Source organism: Homalodisca vitripennis, chromosome 5 (genome assembly GCF_021130785.1).
Source record: "Homalodisca vitripennis isolate AUS2020 chromosome 5, UT_GWSS_2.1, whole genome shotgun sequence".
NCBI lineage: Eukaryota > Metazoa > Arthropoda > Insecta > Hemiptera > Cicadellidae > Homalodisca > Homalodisca vitripennis.
Genome location: NC_060211.1, coordinates 28102846 through 28124301, shown reverse-complemented (window position 1 = coordinate 28124301; position 21456 = coordinate 28102846). Strand labels below are relative to the sequence as shown.

Here is a 21456-nt window from a genome sequence, read left to right as displayed (position 1 = left end):
CAAATACGTCAAATATTGTATCATGTTTTTTTCCATCATCTCAGACTACAAGGATATTTTCTACGGTATTTGTGGCGACTTTAACCTGTATGGGGTTGACTGATCGTATAAGATTAAATTTTATTACTTAGAATAATTCAGTTTGAATTTGTTTTCTCTATACAAAATAATTAATACGCTGGGTTGTTACACTATTGATTTTGCTGTGAAATCAGGTGATGTTCACCATTGGCCAAGCCCGTTTAAATTAACATTACGTGACAACCTTATCCGTATAACGTCCTCGGTAAACTAGCTGGTTAATGCAATGGATCCAAGACTTCCAAAATTGACTGACATCAAAACCCCCTTGCCCCCCGTTAGATGCTGTGAAACTCGTAAGATTTTTAGTGGAATTTCTTTTGGTCTCCTTGTACATTATCCTATGCTAATTACCTAGGGTATGTATATCCCATACCGTATCACTTAACAAAATTCTATTCCCCAGATGTTTAAAAACAATTTACTATAGCCCAATTTCATCACGCTCTGCTACTGAATGTCTGAATAAATGGAAATACAGCCAGACAGAGTTGAACAGGACATTTTGCAAGAAGTGTTTGTACTCATTCTGCGCTGTCTCTATATGTTTAAAGTCTATGTAGATAAATTAACGAATAGCAACTTTATGAAGTCAACATCATTTTCATTATGACATATTGTAATATTATGATTTAATTGCAGCAATAGGCCAGTGTCAAACTGATCAGGAGGATTCCTTAAGGGTTTCAACAATTTCCACAATCAAATACAGTTCAAAACCTTTCTCAAACGCATTTTGCCATCTAAAGTGAGTTCACGATAAGCTACTGGAATGTCTGAAAGGAAAGGTGATATTTCCGTTAGTGTGACTGTGAATGGAATATATTGCAATTTAATGAGCTCTTTTTAATGTAAATGATTTTAGATTGAATTTTATTTTGGTTAATAGTAACATATTTTCTAATAGTCATGTATTTACATAAGTTTTACTACATTTTACAGGTAGAATTAGGTGCTTATTGAAGAATTCACTGTATCTTTCTTATAGAAATAAATCGACAAAGCAAACAGAACTACTTCTAATGACTTCCATCCAAATGCGAGTAGTACCATTGTCCTGAAACAAAAATAACAAGCATGAACATACGTTTCATCACAACAACATAGTCAGATGGTTTAAGTGCGTTAGTGATAAACCATAAATAATACCTGATTAGATAGGTTGTTTACATCTCTAGACAACCTTCTTTATTTTCGGTTTTCGTAAGTATTTAACATAAAAGTAGTTTACACAAATGAGGCAGTTGCAGTTCCTCGAAGCTTGCTTGCATTAATCTAGCTTTGAGCTCGAGAATTCCACCAGAGGCGTCATCGCAAATCCCGTGTGTGCGGTTATATTATACATTTTGAAAGTCGGTTTTTAGTTCGTGAAGACAAATCGACTAAGTAGATAGTTGAGATTTGTGTAAACATGATTTTGTAAAATTAATGAAAGGTGCGGTTCTTACCATCTCCGAGAATAAACAATAGTACATATACAAATATTTGCACGAAAGTACCCCATGCAACGTACATCAACAATAAAGATTAAAGAACACAAATTAAAACATAGATCGTTTTTAAGGATAAAATCCTAAACATTGAAAGTTTTAGAAGTATCTAATGCGATTTGTTTTATCAAAGAATGTTCTTTTAAGTTTTTATTTACCTCTTACAAAAGTAGAACATATATTTTTAAAATAAACTATGCAAAGTGTCTGTATTAAACATACGTATTACATTCCAAATGTGATGATATTAAATGTGACCTGTACAATCAGATAGTGGTTTCAAAAATACGTTGGAGGAAAAAATTACTGCCAAATATTGGAGACACTTTGTATGTCTATTACAACTTTTATAGAACGCTTTAAATTAAACATTCTGTAACATCTAAGAATATTTTAAGAATGATAGCTCTGCAAAAAAATGTAGGTAAATTTTTCAAATGACCTTGATGCCGTAGATACTCGTACATTTTTATGTCATATGTGGGAAAATACAAAAACTTTACACTACTTTCTTAGTAATTAAAATTTTAACTATCGTTATTATTGTTACATATAAATCAAAACTAGTTTAGTTTAATAGAAGGACTTTTTAAAACCCCCAAATTTGTAATCAAATATAGTACGCTTTAATATTTTTGTAAATACGTCCACACGCTAATGGAATGTAGAAAAGACCATCGAGTGTTTACAAAAGAGGTATCTAACTGGGACATTGTTGGGAGTGCCGATGTCCAAGCGGTCTGAGATGTTGAACTTTGGGTCTGAGTTAGAGATAGCGCTTTATAAGACCCTCGCTCGGGCCAGTGGCCTATGAGGACAGACAGAATAAGGCTTTAAAGATAATAGGCCCTGCCTTAACAAACACTGCAATGAGTGAGCAGGTAGTTAGTTCAATGAATGAAAGATATCATAAATCCTTATCAACCAATTGATATCGCAATAAAACTATTAGACTATTTTAATAAGAAATGTTATAAAGCACAGTGTTATACCTGCTAATAGAGTAGTGATCGTAAAGAATACATGAGCCTTCCTCTTTGCTACACGGCGCGTGCCAGTATTCGCACGTACCGTCTAGTATAACGCCGAACAGCATCGGTCCAGGGATCATACCCAGCAGGCGCACGAGCATCCATTGCATTCCCAGAGCTAGAGATCTTTGATCGGATTTTACGCATCTGAAAGAGAGTGTTTTATATGTACGTTCAGTGTACGTTATATGTATGTTTATTCACATAAATCTCAGTCGTTAATAAACATATTTAGTTCTATACTCAACAACAAGGATTAAACTCTTTTCTAGTCATGCTAACGTAAAGGAGATATAGTCTATTCTCAGGTGTGCAGAAATTCAGCAACGCTATGGAATTCCCTTTTTGTAAAGAATTCTTTCAGAACGCACTTTAAGTTTTTATTTTTATTGTTTTTAACTTCGGTAAGCAGTTCAGAGCATCAGCATAATTCTTATTCTTCAGAGCAAATATTCTTGCGGAGAGTAAGGCTGTAAACTTGCGTGCGCAGGTAGTTGCCGTACCTTTTGCGGAATATATGATTTTCTGCAGTAGTTACGAGTTAATTTCAAACGAATAGTTTTATATGGATAACGAGATGGAAGGGTTAACTTCTTCACAAGAGCTGGTCCTTTCATAATCCGGATTGCTCTTTTTTGCTCCAAGAAGACTCTGTTCACGTTAAATCGTAGATTATTTACAGTGTGACACCATTTATGTAACACGACTTTGTTGTGGTACAAGTAATAGTATTGAATTTTGAAAATATAAATCTGGTTTTTCTTTTCTTTGTTACATACAAATCGTGATGTGAGTATTAAACTGCAACACGTTATAGGATTTAATTTTTATACCAAATCAGTGTAAATCGAAACTTTATTTTTGAAGCATATAACATTGATTTTTAAATTAATAAAAATTGCTGTGTGTGTGTCGAAACATTCCAATTAAGTGAAGTTTGAAATTATACATGTTTAAGTCTCTAAACACACACAATTATTACAACTGATACACAATTAAATATTTCTGAAATGTTTCCACACAAATGACCAGTCTGTAGAATATCCAAATGGCTAAAAAGTTACGTAAATACGCATACAGTACGTAAAATGATATTTCGATTTTAAATACACAATATTATAGGTCAACCGATATTAAAGAAACCTGCGCAGAAGCAAATTTCTGAGCAGTACCGCGCAGGAGGGGTGGGGAGTGGGAACAGCATCTTCTTGTATCTGTTTATCAGTTGGGTGGGTCATGTCTCGCTCTCACAGTTTTGTTTACACTGCAGCTACTTTACCTGTTTTATAACTATATTTTTTGGGTATGCGTATACATGTGTCGCAGTCTAAGCGTAAAATATAATTGAACAGATTAATGTAGCCATAGATCCAGGAAGCTTGCATTTTGTTTTGAGCTTAGCCGTGCAGTGGCAGTGGACATTAAAGATGTGTCGTTCAATTCGAACGGGTCAGTCAAGTGATTCAATTTTGTTCGGTCACACCGGTACAACACGCTCTATCGGGAAGGCTCAGTAACTCTGTACTGACCAGTTCCACTGAACGAATCGCAGCAGTGAACGAGACCGACTAAGCCAGATCAATCAGCTGATCTAATTGCGGTGTGAATTAGATCTGGAGCGAATGTGGTGGGTATACTTGGAGGAGTATTTACCCCACCCTGCGTGAACTCAATGTTTTTTTGTAAGCGGTTTACCTATAATGAAATATGCTATAACTGTGTCAATAAAATCTTATACAGTAAGGGCCTGAAACGACTAAAAGTTTACTCTAGTTCAAATGGTTCTGCTTCTTTCAACTATATTGAAGCACATCGATTGTCTATGGTTGTAGTGTTTAGTTAGCATCCTTATACATAGGGATATTAAAGAAAATTTGTTGTACACAGAATGAAAAATTATGTATTTTTGGTTGTTAAAACTAAATTTCTCATTGTTACAAAATAAAATATTGTTTTTATACCACACTCGCATTAGGTTATGTTGTGTTTAGATACTTTCATTCTGGGTATTTGTTGATTAGATTGACTCTCGCTAATAATTTAGGAAAACGAGTAGTATTTTAAAACGGCAAATACTATATCCCCAAAATGCACAAATAATGACTATGATAATTATTAACAAGGACAAGTAAATTTAAATGGAAAGATACAAATAAAATATTAATGAAAAATGACTCTGTACTAGCGTTTTTAGCATTTTACATAAATGTATCCACATGTCAAATATATGGTGCAATACGTTGCTATGTAGTGCCAACAATATGTTTTCGAGTAAGTAAGAGTATAGGAGTATTGGAACTCCAAATAAAAACACGTTTAAAGTTGTTAAATTTCATTTATGAACTTAAATCATTCAGCCGACAGCTTGGTCAAGATATATCAAAATTTATATCAAGCTGACAATTCGTTGACATGGGTGAACCGAAAACCAGGTTGATAGGTAGTAGATTTTAAATTGCATTTTTTATCAGTTTTATTTTCGTGGTTTCATTTAGTTGGGAAGAAATTATGCGAAATATTTAGAAATATTCTTAGATCTCATTATTAGGCCAATAGATATTTTATTCTGATTATTGGTAAGACACTATACCTAAGTTGTGAATCGCTATTCCTTTGTCGTTTGTTAATTAATACTAAAAAAATATTGAGTTATAAAAGTTAGTATTGTAGCGTTTACGATCAACTGGTGTGAATTCAAAATTGATATTGCTTCAATTGAATGTTGATATAGAGAATGTATGTACACATCATTTTATGAAAGTTATAAATTTTCAGAGTTTTACTTCAGTACTTCAACATAAACTCGTTTCAAATGATTTGCAACCATATGTTTAAATGCTGTAGATTGAGCTTATATTGGTTACTGTTAACTTAATTACATTAAAACATAAAACCAATATTTAATACTTTTATTTTTTAGGCCTTTCCAAGTTACTTTTGTGATGTGTCTGAAAGAAGATAGCCTTGCTATCGAAAGGCCTCACAAAAAATAAAAGTATTAAATATTGGTTTTATGTTTTAATGTAATTAAGCTAACCATATGTTTGTTTAAAAAGTTACATAAAAAGGAACACGGTTACCGAAGAGTCGCAGTAAGAGCTGGCATGACGGCTACGAACGTGAAGAAAAGTGACAGGTACAACATAATCAGGAACAACGGCAGGAGAGAACATGCCATCTTGCAAGGTTGGCTGCTGGCCTGCACTCCGTTGTCTCCTATTTCTTCGATACAACTGCAGTTTGAATACAGCTGGAACGTGATACATTGATAATTTAAAGTTACATGGCAGTTTTCTTTAAAACTCTAAAACATGATGTATTTTACATTATTATTTTTGTTTACATGAGCAACCTTCAAGCAAGATGTGATTACAACAAACTTATTCTAATCGATACTTTACGTTCAAAATATTATGCTCGTGTTTAAAGTTTGTTAACGATTGGATATTACCTTTGGTTGCCAAATTGTACTAAAAATATCCTAACAAAACTCAACTGCTCGCCAGAATTATTACTCACCGTTATACATTTCCTTAAAAGTCCTACGATTGTTTGACTATGGAGCACATTCATAATGCAAACCGGGTGTTGTTAAAACGTGCACGTAACTTGTGTAGTTTTAAAACATGTGGTGTGCATGGTTCAACTTGACTTTTTCTACAATAAATTATTATTATTGTAATAATTCAATAACAACTCAAAAATTGCAATGCATTCTATGAGCATGTTTGTAACAACTCAAAACCGTGTCAATCAAATAGACCAATCACTGATAAGTTAACGTAGATCCTCCCGCCGTGTTCACAGAACAGGAACTTTTATACGGAAGTAGTCATTATTACCAGTGGTTAGACTTTTATTCCAGAATAAAGATATAAAATATACCATAGTACGGTTTTCTGTGGGAGTCATTCTTTTACCAATTTTCACTTGTCGAGCCAATCAATTTGTTACCCTTGGAGATCTATTCTATATTTTCGCTCATAATATAAGTTTAGCAATTACAATTATTATTAAAGACCTAATTCGATGAAAAATGTTTTCATGTATTTATCTGTTCCTATGTTTTAAGTTATTGATAATGGATGATTTGAAAAACAAATTGAATTTCGGATGATACCTTATGATATATCTTTCTATTGTACATCTAGCTTATATAACCTATTTCAATTGTGCATAAATATTTTTTGTATCTGGACTGAATAAATCAACTAAACATAGGTCCTTGGCTTTTGTTAAACGTCAGTCCTGTAATTTAGAACACGTGAACATGAATAGTTCCGACTTCAGCCAATTTGGAAATAACGTGAGCTTATTTGCGCCTACATGTGTTGTGATCTTCTTTTTTGTGGCTATTTTTAAAGAACCGACGTCGTCACCGTCTGATTGGCGTTTTTAATGCCTGTATTTCTGATATGGACAATATCGTGCCGATACATGTAGGATTGTGAAGGAAACATGATTTTGCCGTGAATTTGCCATCATTTAATGATACAAAGAATCAGTAACATTACGTTTTGAGACCTGCAATTTGATCTCTTCTTCGGGTAAATACCTAACCTAACAAATAATTACAAACCAGGTTAAAATAAACTAATCATACCAGAGCGTTGTGACACGCATGTTAGGAATCACAACCACCATATTGTGAGTCAATTTTTACTAACTCTAACCAACATGCACTTAATAAGAAACAAAAACAACACTATTTGATAAAACTGAACTAGAGGATCAAGGTCACAATAGGTCTGCAATCGCTGACCAACCATCTACGACTGACCGGAGGCCAGTAGTAAATGGCAATCGTCACGGCAGAAAAAAATGGAAGCAAAAAGGAAGGGACGTGAATAGGCCTCTCTCGTTGTGAAATTTGACACACGACGTGGTTGTTGTGATTCCTAACTTATGCTTGTCACACCGTCCTGGTATGATTTGTTTATTTTAACCTAGTTTGTAATTATGTGTTAGGTTAAGTATTCATCTGAGGAAGAGGTCAGATTGCAGATCTCGAAACGTAGTGTTACTGATTTTCTGTATCACTGAACGATGGTAAATGTCCGGTAAAATCATGTTTCTTTCACAATCCTTCCATCGTCAAAAACAATCTACCAATAAAGAACATGTAGGATAATATTTTCTACATAATTTACAGGATATTCATTGGATGGAACCAACCTATTTTCTACCTATAACATGTTGGCAGATTATTTGAACTTATTCAATACAAACACATATTTTAGTATCATTAAACATGCAGGCATTGCTCGGGTCAGGTTGCACATATTTATTACTAAATTTGCGTACAATAAACGTAATTGTAATTAATTTCCAAAACTGTACGGCGTTGTGGGGAGTATGAGTTGGTACTTACGGTTACATCAGCAAAGTCCGATTTATGGGCTGTAGTGCAGCCAGCATAACAAGCCGAGAAGTACGTGTAGTTGTTTGTTCCACACACCGGCAGATATTCCTCCCAGGAGCACCCACAGTTGTCATTACACGGGTCGTCCAGCTTAATTTCCTTTCTGTACAGAAACACATCCTGTAAGTTTTAAGTTTTACTCAAAATAATCAAAATATACTATACGTTGTCAAGCAGTTCCAAAATGTTTCTCTACATGTTTCAGAGCGATCATCATATCGTTAAAAGTACACCACATAGGGTCGTAACAGTTTAAAAATATAAAATAACACATATAAATAAATAGGGACATACGATATACGAAGATTATTACGGTAGGCCTTCCGCGCGCACACGGTCACGATCGAGCGGACAGAAGACCCGATATAACCGTGTATCGTCGTGACCGTTTAAATGAAGACCCTCTATAAAACATATTAAGCGATATAACACGTGGAGTAACTAAATGTTAAATTAACCCAGCAGAAATCACTTCTGGCTGATTTACAACAGTCGAACCTATCACTGGGCACGGCAAAAACCAATGTGTCACTTAAATCTGGGCAACCTTATGATGTCCAGGAGCGGCACATCACTAACCGCAAAACATTCTGGATTCTGGGATGCAAGGGTAATACGATAGGTCTAGTCTACTCCGGGAGATGACTGTTGGTGTAGGTGGAGTTCGTTCTCTAAATATAAGAAGTTCTTGCTAGTCTTAACAAGGGTGTGCCACCCCTGCCTGCTTTGACTGGAGAGGCTGGTTGGGAGCTGGCCTGCCCTTCTTCCGGGGGATATGACTTTGATATAAGTGCCCTAATTCTTCCTCATGGATCTCGAGGCGGCCTCTACCCCCTAACCTAACCCATCCTGAATATCCTGTCATTCCGAAAGCAGCGCTAAGGTTCTTATAGGGCTAAGTGCACTATGGAGTTTTATAAGGTTCTTGTCCTAAGAGAACAAAACAATATTTGTATTGTATAATGTGAAAGTTATAACGTATTCTATAACTTTTATACGCTATAAATAATCTTATCTTTTTCGGAATGAGCACATCTGTATGATTAACTGTAAGAGTTTATTGTTTTAAACTATTTGTACCGAATATCAAGTAAAATAACTCATTTATTATACTCTTACCTGTCCTCATAATAGGGTACATTGAGCCCTATCATCTTCTCTTGCGAACAAGTAATTAGGAAGCAGGATGCGCAAATCATGGCCAAAGTCGTAGTTCCAATACACAGTTTGAGTATTCCAACAAACCTCAGATCAAACTTTTTCAATATTCCTCCTCCGACCATGGTTCCAAGTACTGCGCTGGGAACTGTTATAATACCTAAGATAACATTACAAGATAGTTACTGATTACAGAAAATATACTTATGATAGAAAACCATATTAAAGAATATCAGTCAAATCTAAAATAACATTTTTTGGTACAATAATTGTATATTCTCGTCCAAATCCGTGTTTTTGAAGAGTCTGACATTGTATAACTGAAAGGAGAAATGGTTGAAAGTGGCGTTAAGTAGATTTGCAGCTTCTTATGACAAGACTATGTATGGTATGTATGTCAATACAACAGCAAGTAATCAACTCGACATTTTATACTGTATTTCCTTTATAACAATATTTTATTTTCATTATGTATAATAGACACATTATTTATCCTGTCTAGTGGAAGTTAAAGGGTGCTATACCCTCTGTTGAACATTCATCACTCCCTAGAATAAGTACAAAAATTGAAATAACATCATGTATTTTTATCTATATATTTCACATCATCTATCAAAGGAATTGTAGGATTAAATTTAGACTACAATATTTTTATTGGTGTGAAATTTTGTTTAAAATATTTAACAAGACTAGAAAATTTATAATCAATAAAAACACTCGAAAACTAATTCTTCGGGATTAAATTACAACATTTTACATCTGAGATGCACAAAAATCCGGCCTGATTATTTTCAATTAATAATAATCGTTATAATTCTAAACATAAATTAGAGAAATGATTATGCATTTGTCCTAAAGTTAGTAAAGTAAAGCTTACACCGAACAAATATCCTCGTTAACAGTTAAACTTTAAGGTTATGTCAATACAGTTTCATCAGTCGTGAAGTAATATGTTTACATCTATGAAATATTATACCCATGACTAACGCTGTAGTTTTGTATGACAGATGAAACTGGCTCTGTATGATCTTAGGTATGAAGGCTCCAGATCCGCTGAATACAACTCCTTCACAACAGCCGGCGAAGTTTAGAAGCATAAAACTTGTGTTTTTCAGAAGTTCTAATATGGCTGCAGGAAAATCTTTGAGTCCAGTGTACGCTTTGGTTCGACTAACTCCAATAACGGCTTCGGAAACCTTCGATAGCCTTACTTGTTCCCAGTCTATAACATGACACAAAACTTAGATAAATGGGTTGGAACTTGAGGATTGGTCAATTATTAAAAATTGTATGATTAATGACTTAGCAATTTCATGTAATTCTTATGCCTTTTGATGCCCATCTCTAGTTAAATTAGGAATAACAAACACGCCCTCTTGTCACTGTTCCTGCCTTAATCGTTGCATTTAGAATACCTGAAGGTGAAACTCTGAATTCGTGACGTTCTTATTAGGATAGTTCCTCCTCATACATACATTACAATACACATTCCATTTTGGTGTATTTTAACTTTATATTGATTACTTAATAGCCGAAACTGAATTAATAGATAATTTTAGTTCATTGTAGGTTGTCAGTTATATATGTAGGCCTACCATTAACATATTTTTCTAATGAGACGTATGTAATTCAATGTTTAATTCGTGCTTGCGGGCTCTCCGGAAGAGACTGACAATGGTGTTTTGACAAACATATATTTAATGCATTAGCGTATATCTTACTACAATAACTATGTTTATTATGAGTGAAATCAAATAATAAAGAGAATAAAATTCATCTAATATTGCTTACAAATCCTTACATCTTCAATGTTAAACAAATTGTTACAAAGTAACAGACGGTGATCATAATTTCAAAACTTAAGTTAGTCATAGTACAGACTCATTATATATAATTACCTAGTGTATCGTAACAGTAATAAATAAACTTGTCCAAAGATTGGATACTTATATTATTCTAATACAACTTCTATCATTTAGAGATATTTTACACATTTGCAAAACCAGATTCTGTTAATAAGCAATAAGATTGGAAGGTAACGAGAGATAACGCCTGGCAATGAGATCACTTTCATCGGTTAGTCACAATCTTCATTAAGGTAACGCAAACGGTTTTATGGCGTTGTTTGGATTTAGTCGATGTATCTAAAAACATACCAACATTACTTAGAGTCCACACACAGTGTGTGTTATAAGACCTACATACAAACCTGGTAATTGGGTTGGAAGAGCTAAAATTGGCATGGCTATGACCAAACAAAGCAGCCCCAAAATCACGAACCCCAGCCACCAGGCACCAATCCAAGTTTTACTGTACGGCGACAAATGCTGCCTAAAACGAAACAACAACGACATTGCTACTATAAAAATGCTATAAAAACATAGTATTCTAAGAAACTAGTCTTACTCCTCCCACTACCGTAATCTCAAAACCGAGTCCATTGATTTTACAAATTCTGCAGGCAGTGGAATTCTAAGTTCAGAAAAAGGTTATCCTAATCAAATACCTTTCTAGAATGTACCTTGTCTGGTGTTCTAATTTTAAAATACCAAGCAAGACAAAACTTAATTCCCTACACCACAATCATTATGATTATCATCATTGGCGTTTGGGCGATACGTGAGCACGCATAATTAATTAATCAAAAATATTTAACATAATTTCAAAAATGTTATACCTACGCATGGCCACCTGTAGGAAAGTCTTCATGGAGCTGCAAGAAAAACCCACCAACAATATAACCTACGGCGACTCCTACTGTTGCAGCTGTATAGTATAATCCTGAAACAAGAGAAAGTATGTTGAATATGGAGCTTGAATTGGCTACTTGTTAGCTTATTCATATTCAAAATAAACCAATATTTAAAACTGTTTTTGTGAGGCCTTTCGATAGCAACGCAATCTTCGTCAGACACATCACAAAAGTTGAATTGTTGTAAAATTTGAGTTGCGTTTTACTCTTGATCGAGACGTTAAATCAGGTGATTGTTCCAATTGGCCGGTTGGCATCGTCTGAGGTCACGGGGCACAGCCGGATCGCATAGCGTTCTCGGTATAAACCCGACCAGGCAGACGAGCTCCTCACAGGCCACCCACATGGGCTGATCAGCGACCTCGAAGAGAAAGCGCTGTAGGGAGGGGGCAGAGCCGAGCAGTTTCGACAAACCCCGAACATGTGGCTGATCAGCGACCTAAGTTCGGAACGGTTCTGATTTCTGTTATCTATGACGAATTAATAAGAAGTTACGTTAATGTAAGAAAATGTTCTATAGTACATGGTAACTATCGAGTAAATTTTAACTTATAGTTATAACCTACAGGTTATATTTATTTAATGGTTGTTTGGATTTTGGATCTTTAAATATCATTATTTAACTACTATGTATAGAACACAAGTCTCGAATATTTTGAAGAGTGTAATTTTTATCTTAAAAGTTTGCATGCACGAATGATAACAATCAAATATGAGTGGTTTTAAAAAGTACAACAATTAGCTTGAGAATACACTGAAATAGAACAATTAATTTCTAAATTTTGCGATTAGGGCTATCGGATGTTTAATCCCACTTTCAATATTTTTCTGGCAAAGTCACTGTATGTAGCGAGTTTACTTTGTTATATTAGACTTCATTACATCTTGTGGGTACTCCACTGTATTGGTTTATTTAACTGTAGACAAGATTAATTGCCTGTCATTAATTGTGTTGCAAAATCAAGGTTTAATGAAATCAATGTAATTAATCGTGCCACATCCTGCAACATCCACCGAGAAAATTTAATTTAAATATTTGTACGCTGTACTAAACTACAGAAAGGTTTAACTCAGAGTAAAAGCTGAAAACACAGTGGTACATTTTAATAGGTTTGCCAGGTACCATATTAAATTAATTCCAGAAAAGTATGGAGCGAGAACGCGTAGGATCGTTGATCCACTATTCCATTACACAGGCTATCTGTAGTTGCCAGGAGGGGCCCTCCATCCTCACTCTTTATCTCAGAGATTGCTGACCAGCCCATCTGGGTAACCAGTGAGGAGCTCGTGGCCAGGCAGTGGGTCGGAGTCCTCCAGAACGTAAGGTCGTGAGCTGTATTTCTCGATAAAGAGCGGGCGCTGACTCGATTTGCCGTTTAATTTGTGTCGTTTAGCATGACAGGTGCATTCCTTTTTGAAGTGACTTTTGTGAAGCGATAGCGGCGACGCCAAACGACCATAGACCCATGAACACCGGTGGACGGCACGGGAGCCCCGACAGAGGATGCGACGTCATCCGTACCAATCATCTTGTCTGACTTATGATCATTAATTCTCCAAGTGCATAACGAGATCAGGACGTGAAAGAGAAAATAAATGCAACATTTTCAAGCACGTTTGTGGTTTCAAAGCAGCGTTTGATCTGATCAAGGCAAAAGTGAATATCCTCCCACCCCACACTAACGCTCCGATTCGACCTTGAATTCTACGCCTAGATAACGAAAGTTCCCAGGAGCAAGTATCTGGAAAATAAGCAAACCTCCTCACGCGAGAAGAGTATGAGAGCTTCAACTTCTGTGGGAACCAAATTAATTAGGAGAAGAACTGAACGTATTGGCCAACAATAAAGTACTTAAAAATCAAATACGTAATCTAAGATGTAGAAGTTATTAGTCTTTTAATTGTTAATAGAGGAACCCTATAAAATTTGTTATTGTATGAAATATAGCTAAATCATAAAAACTGTATGGTATATATTTAATTAGTGTTAAACATTCCATCTACATATTAAAATGTCATTTATATGGTATAAACCAAAACGCTGTTTAAAAATATTCTTTGTTATCAGCAATTTGTAATGTGCAAAAAGATTGAAATATGTAATAAATATCCTTTATGCCATCAAAGTGTCTTATTTATTATAAAATAAACTGACTTTAGATTGAAAATGAAACTGCTGTTATATTAGATAGCATTGAAATTAAATGTTACTTAAAGTGAGGCCTTAGTATGAAATTATTTCTGCATAATACTAAACTAATACAGTGGAAAATGAAAACCGCATAGAAAATAGATTACAGTGTTCAGTAACATGAAAAGCATATTAACGTAATTTTTAATTTTACTATTTCAAAAGTTTTTGTCCGTAGTACCAAGCACTCATAAAATTATCATGGAGAATAAAAAGACTAGTTTGAAAGTAATTGATTGATAATCAGTATATAAATTTAAAAGCAAAGCATTCATTATTATGAAGATTGTTTTAGTGACTTTTTAAAGATCGTATTAAAAATATTGTTTTAAATTGCTGTATGATTTCAAATTTATGGACATTTTTATTCTATTACGACTATGGAAAGAACAGTAGTCAATGGAAATTAAAATAATGAAAAATGTCTTTATTGAACACAAAGAAAAAAAACACATTCAATGGCACCATAAAGATGTTTTGTTGTGTTTTTATGTTTAGTATTGTCACCCGTTATCACTTTAAGCTGATTGTGGTTGTTCATTGCATGAGTCAAACATAAAACGGAACTCATAAGTGTGGAGGAAAGATTACATTGAGTGACTGTTGAGTGAAGACCCATAAAATAAACTATGTATACATTGAATAGAGAAGACATATTATTGTACGTAATATAATTCACTTCCTTAGCTCTTTGCAAGTAGGTCTGTCTCTAACCAGACCAAGGTTACTTATTACCAGCCTATAGTTTATGTACACATAACACAGGTATGGGTCGGAAGGGTTGATTCAATATGAAAGTCGAGTTTAGCTCCAGTTCACCTCTCTCTTGAAGAAGAAGAAGGCGACAGATAGAGGAAGGTGAACTGGAGCTGTAGTTCATGATGGAAAGTGGAAACTCAAAACGGTTCATCAGTGACTCTGCGTTGTTACCGCCAGAGTCAACTAATCAATTCATTACACTATTTTGCTCTTAGCAAAAATTCTAAAGAATTTAACTATTTCATGTTTTACGTGTTGCAAAATGTTTTACTTTATCGTTGGCCAATACGTTCTGTTCTTCTCCTAATTAATTTGGTTCCCACAGAAGTTGAGGCTCTCATACTCTTCTCGCGTGAGAAGGTTTGCTTATTTTCCAGATATTTGCTCCCGGGAACTTTCGTTATCTAGGTGTAAAATTCAAGGTGGAATCGGAGCGTTAGTGTGGGGTGGGAGGTTATTCACTTTTGCCTTGATCAGATCAAACACTAACACTAAAATGATTATCAATTCATTTTCAACTTTGTGATAGACACTCATTAATCCACATAACTCCATGTCTGTTACAATTTTATAAAACTACATACCTATGTAAATTCCAGTCTTCTTCTTGACAACTGACTCGTCTATATAGGTCACCCCAAGAGTGTACAATGGACTAGCGCCTGCTCCATGGAAAAGATTCCCCACGAAAAACACCCACATGAATATAGATAGTTTACTTTCTTTTACTCCTTGACAGATCTATAATCAATAAAAATACTCATTGTTCACGAACCGAAGTTGTAATCTTTCAAGCTTACCTTAAAACTTGCTCTGGTAAAACGCCAAAAAACTATTTTCACATGTCTGCAAGACCAAGAAATGTTGCAGTACTCACGTCCTTGGCGTGCGACCCTCTACAAAGGGTCGTGTCACTGCTGTCTGTGACAGTGAAGGGTGTGTGTTTCATGAAGTGAGGCGAGGCAAAAATCAATGATCCAACTCCCATTACCAAAATTCCAACGCCAATCCACGTAGGCTTGCAGGCTTTTGGTCTGCCCCCGATGTATGTCACTGGGATCAAGCATATCAGAGATGCGATATCATAGCCTCCAGATACCAACCCGGATTTGAAAGAAGGTAGATTGAATCTCTGTTCTATCGTGGGTATCATCAAGTGAAGAACTCCGTTAACAATAGCACCTGCAAAATAAGTAGTTATGCAAACTGTCAATGCTATGCACATATACCATTTATTTACGGTCGATATAAAACATAAAAAGGCTGTAACGAAATTATAACGTCTGCATTACAAAACACCCACTATTTTCGGTCGGTGTAACATTCTTCTTCCATTCCGACTCGACAAAACTTTGGACTTAGTTTGATTTTCAGATTTTATGTTTTATAAACCACAACCATAATCAGAAAGGAAAAACTCAAACTTTTCAATGCGTTACAACAAGGAGATTGTATAAGTTAAAATGATTGCTTATACTTGTATATTTCTTAGTATTGGGTGTATACCAATTCTCCTAGAAGACCTGTTTTAACTAAATTTAGGACAGTGTTGTACATTTCATGGATTCATTCTATAACCCGTGGGCCATTATAAGCTATAACGGAAGGCTACTGATCACAACCTTAGCTGGTTACTTACAGCCATCTAGTCATCGAGTATTAAAGAAGCTAGTTTTTGTTAGATCTCAAACTACAAATTTCAAGACGGTGGCCGTTTCCATTTGGAAAATACTTAATTATTTTTTTCTACACTACTTTCTAATAATGCGTAGTTTTGAATCATTTTCATTCTTACGCATTTTTATCTTTTAAAGTTTCAAGCGGCCGTAAAAAATTGTGAAAATAAATGGTTAAGTTATTAAGATATTGTGTATAATAGAGCAAAACACAAACAGTTTTTTTATGATTCTCAAGCAATTTACAATATGTTTCTTCTTATGTGTTTATTATATTTATCTAAATGATTCCAGATAGTGGACGAAATGGCAAAATGATGTGTTATTATAAAAATAATGGGTGGGTGATAAGAGTGTTATATTCCGAAATTATTGTTTTTTTTATATAGCATAACACCCTTTCCACAATATTATTCATCAAATGAAAGAAACACTCAACATTTGAAGTTGTAGAATTTTGTGTTTTGAGTTTGCAATAATTTTACTTGTCTCAATTACATTATTGTACATCAATTACAGCTTTGTGGCTAAAATACTTAGAAGTATTATTATTTTTCTAATTACTGTTGAGGGAAAAAATTATAATAGTTATTCAAGACTACAAATTATATCTTGTAAATTAGTATGTTATATCTCAAAATAAAAAGGGTATTTTGAATAATGTATAGTGCTTAAAATGCTGTATTTTTACTCAAAGCCAAACATAATTGTTTAAATCTATACAATTTAGACTGTATTGTAATTGTGTATTATACTGACCACATCCCTATTGGGAGAGAAAAACTTATTCTATACATAAACTAACTGTACCTCTCTACAACTACTGTATCATTTCTGAGCTTTTATTACGTTAACTGAGCTTGAATTTAGGTACTACCTCGAGAGCAAGGTTACAAATAATACTTGTCATTGGCTTCCATTTTAGGCTCAATTTTGTTATTTTACTCACTAGGTTTCTTCTTCTTTTTTCTTTAACAGTTTAGCCGTTATTTTTACAAAACCCGTAAACAATAACTTTTTAAGTTTAAACTAATATATATATTCAAACTAAGTGAATATGTAATACACTCTCAAGCGTAACTTTATTTGTTACTACAAACATGGAATACCTTGCAGAAATGCTGAGCAAGATATAAAAGTTAAAGCCCACGCAGGTGTCCTGAAACTTTGCATCCAGTTTGGCTTAATCATCAGCCAACCACATTTGTAGTCTATGGCGTTTTCTTCAGTTTCTTCCATAACTGTACTCTCGTCAGTATTCCATAACAAGTGGACAGACTCTTCGCCTCTACAACAGTAAGTACAGTCTGTATCCTTTTAATAATTATTTAAATAAATGAACAACTACAACGACTGGTGTAAGATAACACACTAGGCCTAATTAATTATTAAATCATGTATATTTCTAGTACCAGCAAAACCAAAAGAAACTTGGAAAACACTTCACCATGATGTCTTTATTCCTAGGTTCGGAATGTCTACAATCACACATGGCGCAGCGGTTAGACAAAGTTAGCCATAACGTTAACTTATACTTAAAAGTAAATATGCCTTATAAATCCGAGCGAAATAAGACAAGTTGCATAATTATTTCTAACAAATTCTGGCCAAGTAAATTTAGCCAAATTTAATTCATTTTTAGTTACAATATTTGTTGAAGATCTATAGAATATTATACCATATTATTTCAATCACGCTGGACGTAAGTTTGCTTGATTTGATAACGGGCTTATAATTAGGAAAACGTTTGTTTTATTAAACTACCTTACTTATACCATTTCTTATTCTACGTTTCAAGATATTTAAAATTCATACACTTTCTACAAACATAAATTTTATTCAAATTTAAAATATAAACTGAATAATTTAACGCACCTCTCAACATCATAAGTAAAAAACTCTTTATTTACATGATCTTTAAGATTCATATAAAGAGAAGTGAAACGAAAACTTAAAAAGCAAGAATTGTCAGGTCTAATTCATCTATATTATTTTTATCGATTCTAAGATTAGTTCCATGGGGAAATTAGTTACCCTGTAAATTTAGGTTAGTAAGAAACTGTTTCTATGGATTAAACATGTTTTAGCACAGGTAGTGGATTACTACAACATTTGTGAGTACATTTAATATGAGCAATGCACTACATTCGAATATCGCATTTGTTTACAACTGCTTCAATTTGTATTATAAATTAATAATTTACATCTACAAAATGTAAGCAAGGATATTACCCTTGTGTAGAATTAATTATTCCAGTGTACATACAAAAAGTTCACTTTAGAAGATAAATAGAATTTCATAACTCTATTACTGGTATTCAAAAGTTGGTAAACAATATAATTCAAGTGTCAAAGTTTGTGAGAATTTCTAGCAAAACTGCCAGCTGTAAGGTTTATGTACAATGCACAAAGTTGTTAAATAACTCCATTAAAGTTCCAACTGTAAAACTGTGAACTGACGCAGAAAAAACCTCTGGGCTTAGTATAACGTTTGGTAAATAAAAATTCTACGAGAAGATCCATTGCTAAAATATGTTGCCCCTTGAAACGTTGTGGTTGCACATTACATTCTTGACACGAATAATCAAGGCTATATCTAATGGCAAACATAATAACCGGTTGTAATGTATTAAAGCTGTTAAATTTTGTGATCTATACAAGCAAAATATCCAAAACTTAAATTTAATTCATAAAAATGAGGTCTTTACTAAATCATTAAAACATATTACGACTCTAAACAAAAGGAGTTAGTACAGTATCGCTACATACACGCCAGAACAGAACAGCTTCACTGAACAAAATTTCTGTCACACAATCCCTAAATGGATGCAAGGTATATTCTCTTGTCGAACTTAAAACTACTCAGCATGAATTAAACAAAAGATCTGTTCCTTGTTAACGATGGTTGGATTTAGGACTTCATAATGAACAGTGTATTACATTTTGGAAACTATTACAATTATCTGTACGGATGAATTCGTGAGATCTTAAAAAAGTGACATTCGTTGAGACGTATCTCTATCATTGAATCATAAATTACGTTTATTGCGCTACACCAATTAACAGGGTTGTTGTTAAAACTAATATTTCAGGTTACAATTATAACATAAAATGTTAACTTAACTAAACTTCACACGTACACATTTCCCAGTCCCTCACTCCAATTTTAGACATACAGTATGGCATGAATTATGAATAACTTGGAAACAAAGGGCGTTTTTCATGTCATCGATTCATATAAGCAGGGACGTATATAAGAAGGGTTCAAACCATAATAAACCGACGATTATGTCGACAATATAATCAAGTCCTCGACATTTTGAAAAAAAAGTTTCCATATTACACTCTGTAGCTAATTACGATGTGCTCGTTGGTCACACTACTCAGAGTTTCTACTAACCGATTGACACCATAGAGTGAAAAGGTGTAATAAGAGAGGGCTTAAGCTGCCCTTGAATTTTTGAAAGGTAAACATTACAATTATATCCAGAAGTATGTTTTAAGCTAAAACACGCCCTAAAATGTTCCTAGAAGAATATTCTCCAAAAAATATTTCTGAGGGTATTTTATAGTTCCTAAACCACCCAGTATATCAGCCCTCCCAACGAAATAATTTTCTATATACGCCAATGACTGATGATTACGTCTGCGGATATCAACAAAGTGTTGTATTTTGCGTTCCGGGCGGTTATCTGAATCGAACAGTAGCTATTACTTATATACCCAGTATTTTACTTTTCTAGAGGAATCGACTTGCAACAGTGGCAACCATATAAATCAGGTAAAAAACGATTCTGCAGATATCGTTATTATCAAAAGAGTTTTCAGAATACACCCATTGCAGCACAATGCCTATTCAATTCTAAAATTGAATTGGATTGATTCTGAAAAACACACTTAACTTTTGTAATCAATTACTACGTATAACTGTCATAATTTAAATTATTGGAGAGCTTGAAAAAATGTCTTGACAGTAGTTGTATGAATGTTTAATTTAAATGGCTTATAGAATTGGGAATTTCGAATTTGCCAGTGGGGAAAACTATTTTAAATGGTTAGCACTACTTAACTCTTTCAGTCACACGAGAAAAATATGGAAACTGTCCGTATTATTGCACTAAAGATTCCTTTAAAAAATATTGTCATTTGTTTTGATTCTCAATCGCAATATTGGGCATTGAAAATCTAGTATTATTAAAAGAAATTCTATACGTTTACAATATTATTAGAAATATTAAACATTAATAAAAACGGGCTTCCATTTAGTTCAATAGTTTTGCAATCTATTCAAGGCCACTCAATATACAACACAATGAAAGCTATGTAAATGTACAATTCAAGATGTAGCCAGAGAACTAGATTTCCAATAAATGTTCTTAGACATTTTTCATTCCATTGGAAAAATTTTACTTAATTTAATATAATAAATAAGCACTTACAATACTAATAGTAGTATACTATAAAAACATACCGCCCAAGACATAGTCCACAACGTTGGTTCAACCAAAGGTAAACAAACATTATATCTTTAAACATAAACTATGGTTAGGACATGCAAAAGTAAATAAATAGTTAAAATTGTACTAGGAACCTTTATGTTACACCACTTTACTGAAACTGCATCAACGGAAAACACAACACCTAACTCTAGTGTCCTAGATATGAGCATTTTATAAATCAATAAAGTCTAGACAGAATTTAACTTTACTATATTATACATAAACTTCAATCTAAAGGTTTAGAAACGTGCATAGAATCAATAGATATTTAAACGTCGTAGACAAAACATATTTAAATAGAAAAACTAAGAAACATTCCTCTCCCCATACATGTTATCATGTTCCTGGGTATCATCGACCATTCTTATAGGGGAGGTCATTGGATAGACTATACTGA

The 21456-nt window shown here is 33.9% G+C and overlaps 1 protein-coding gene across 1 annotated transcript; it reads right to left on the bottom strand.

Annotated features, from left to right (window-relative positions):
- Positions 1 to 959: 959 nt before the first annotated feature.
- On the bottom strand, positions 960 to 18918 carry LOC124363808 (solute carrier organic anion transporter family member 4A1). Its single transcript, XM_046819073.1, has 12 exons — positions 18793 to 18918; positions 17670 to 17848; positions 15762 to 16066; positions 15469 to 15625; positions 11864 to 11963; positions 11392 to 11513; positions 10159 to 10404; positions 9144 to 9342; positions 7974 to 8127; positions 5683 to 5852; positions 2564 to 2749; positions 960 to 1138 (listed from the first exon to the last, which is right to left on the bottom strand). Exons 1-12 carry the CDS (start codon positions 18822 to 18824, stop codon positions 1030 to 1032), a joined length of 1959 nt encoding a protein of 652 aa, XP_046675029.1. The 5' UTR covers positions 18825 to 18918; the 3' UTR covers positions 960 to 1029.
- Between the last annotated feature and the right edge of the window lie 2538 nt (positions 18919 to 21456).

Coding starts and splice junctions, on each gene's coding strand:
- LOC124363808 (XM_046819073.1), bottom strand. CDS start 18,824: ATGTACACTGGAATAATTAATTCTACACAAGG. Junction 11,514..11,863: donor TTTCCTACAGGTGGCCATGC/GTAGGTATAACA, acceptor GTTTCGTTTTAG/GCAGCATTTGTCGCCGTACA. Junction 9,343..10,158: donor AACTACAGCGTTAGTCATGG/GTATAATATTTC, acceptor ATGTTATCTTAG/GTATTATAACAGTTCCCAGC.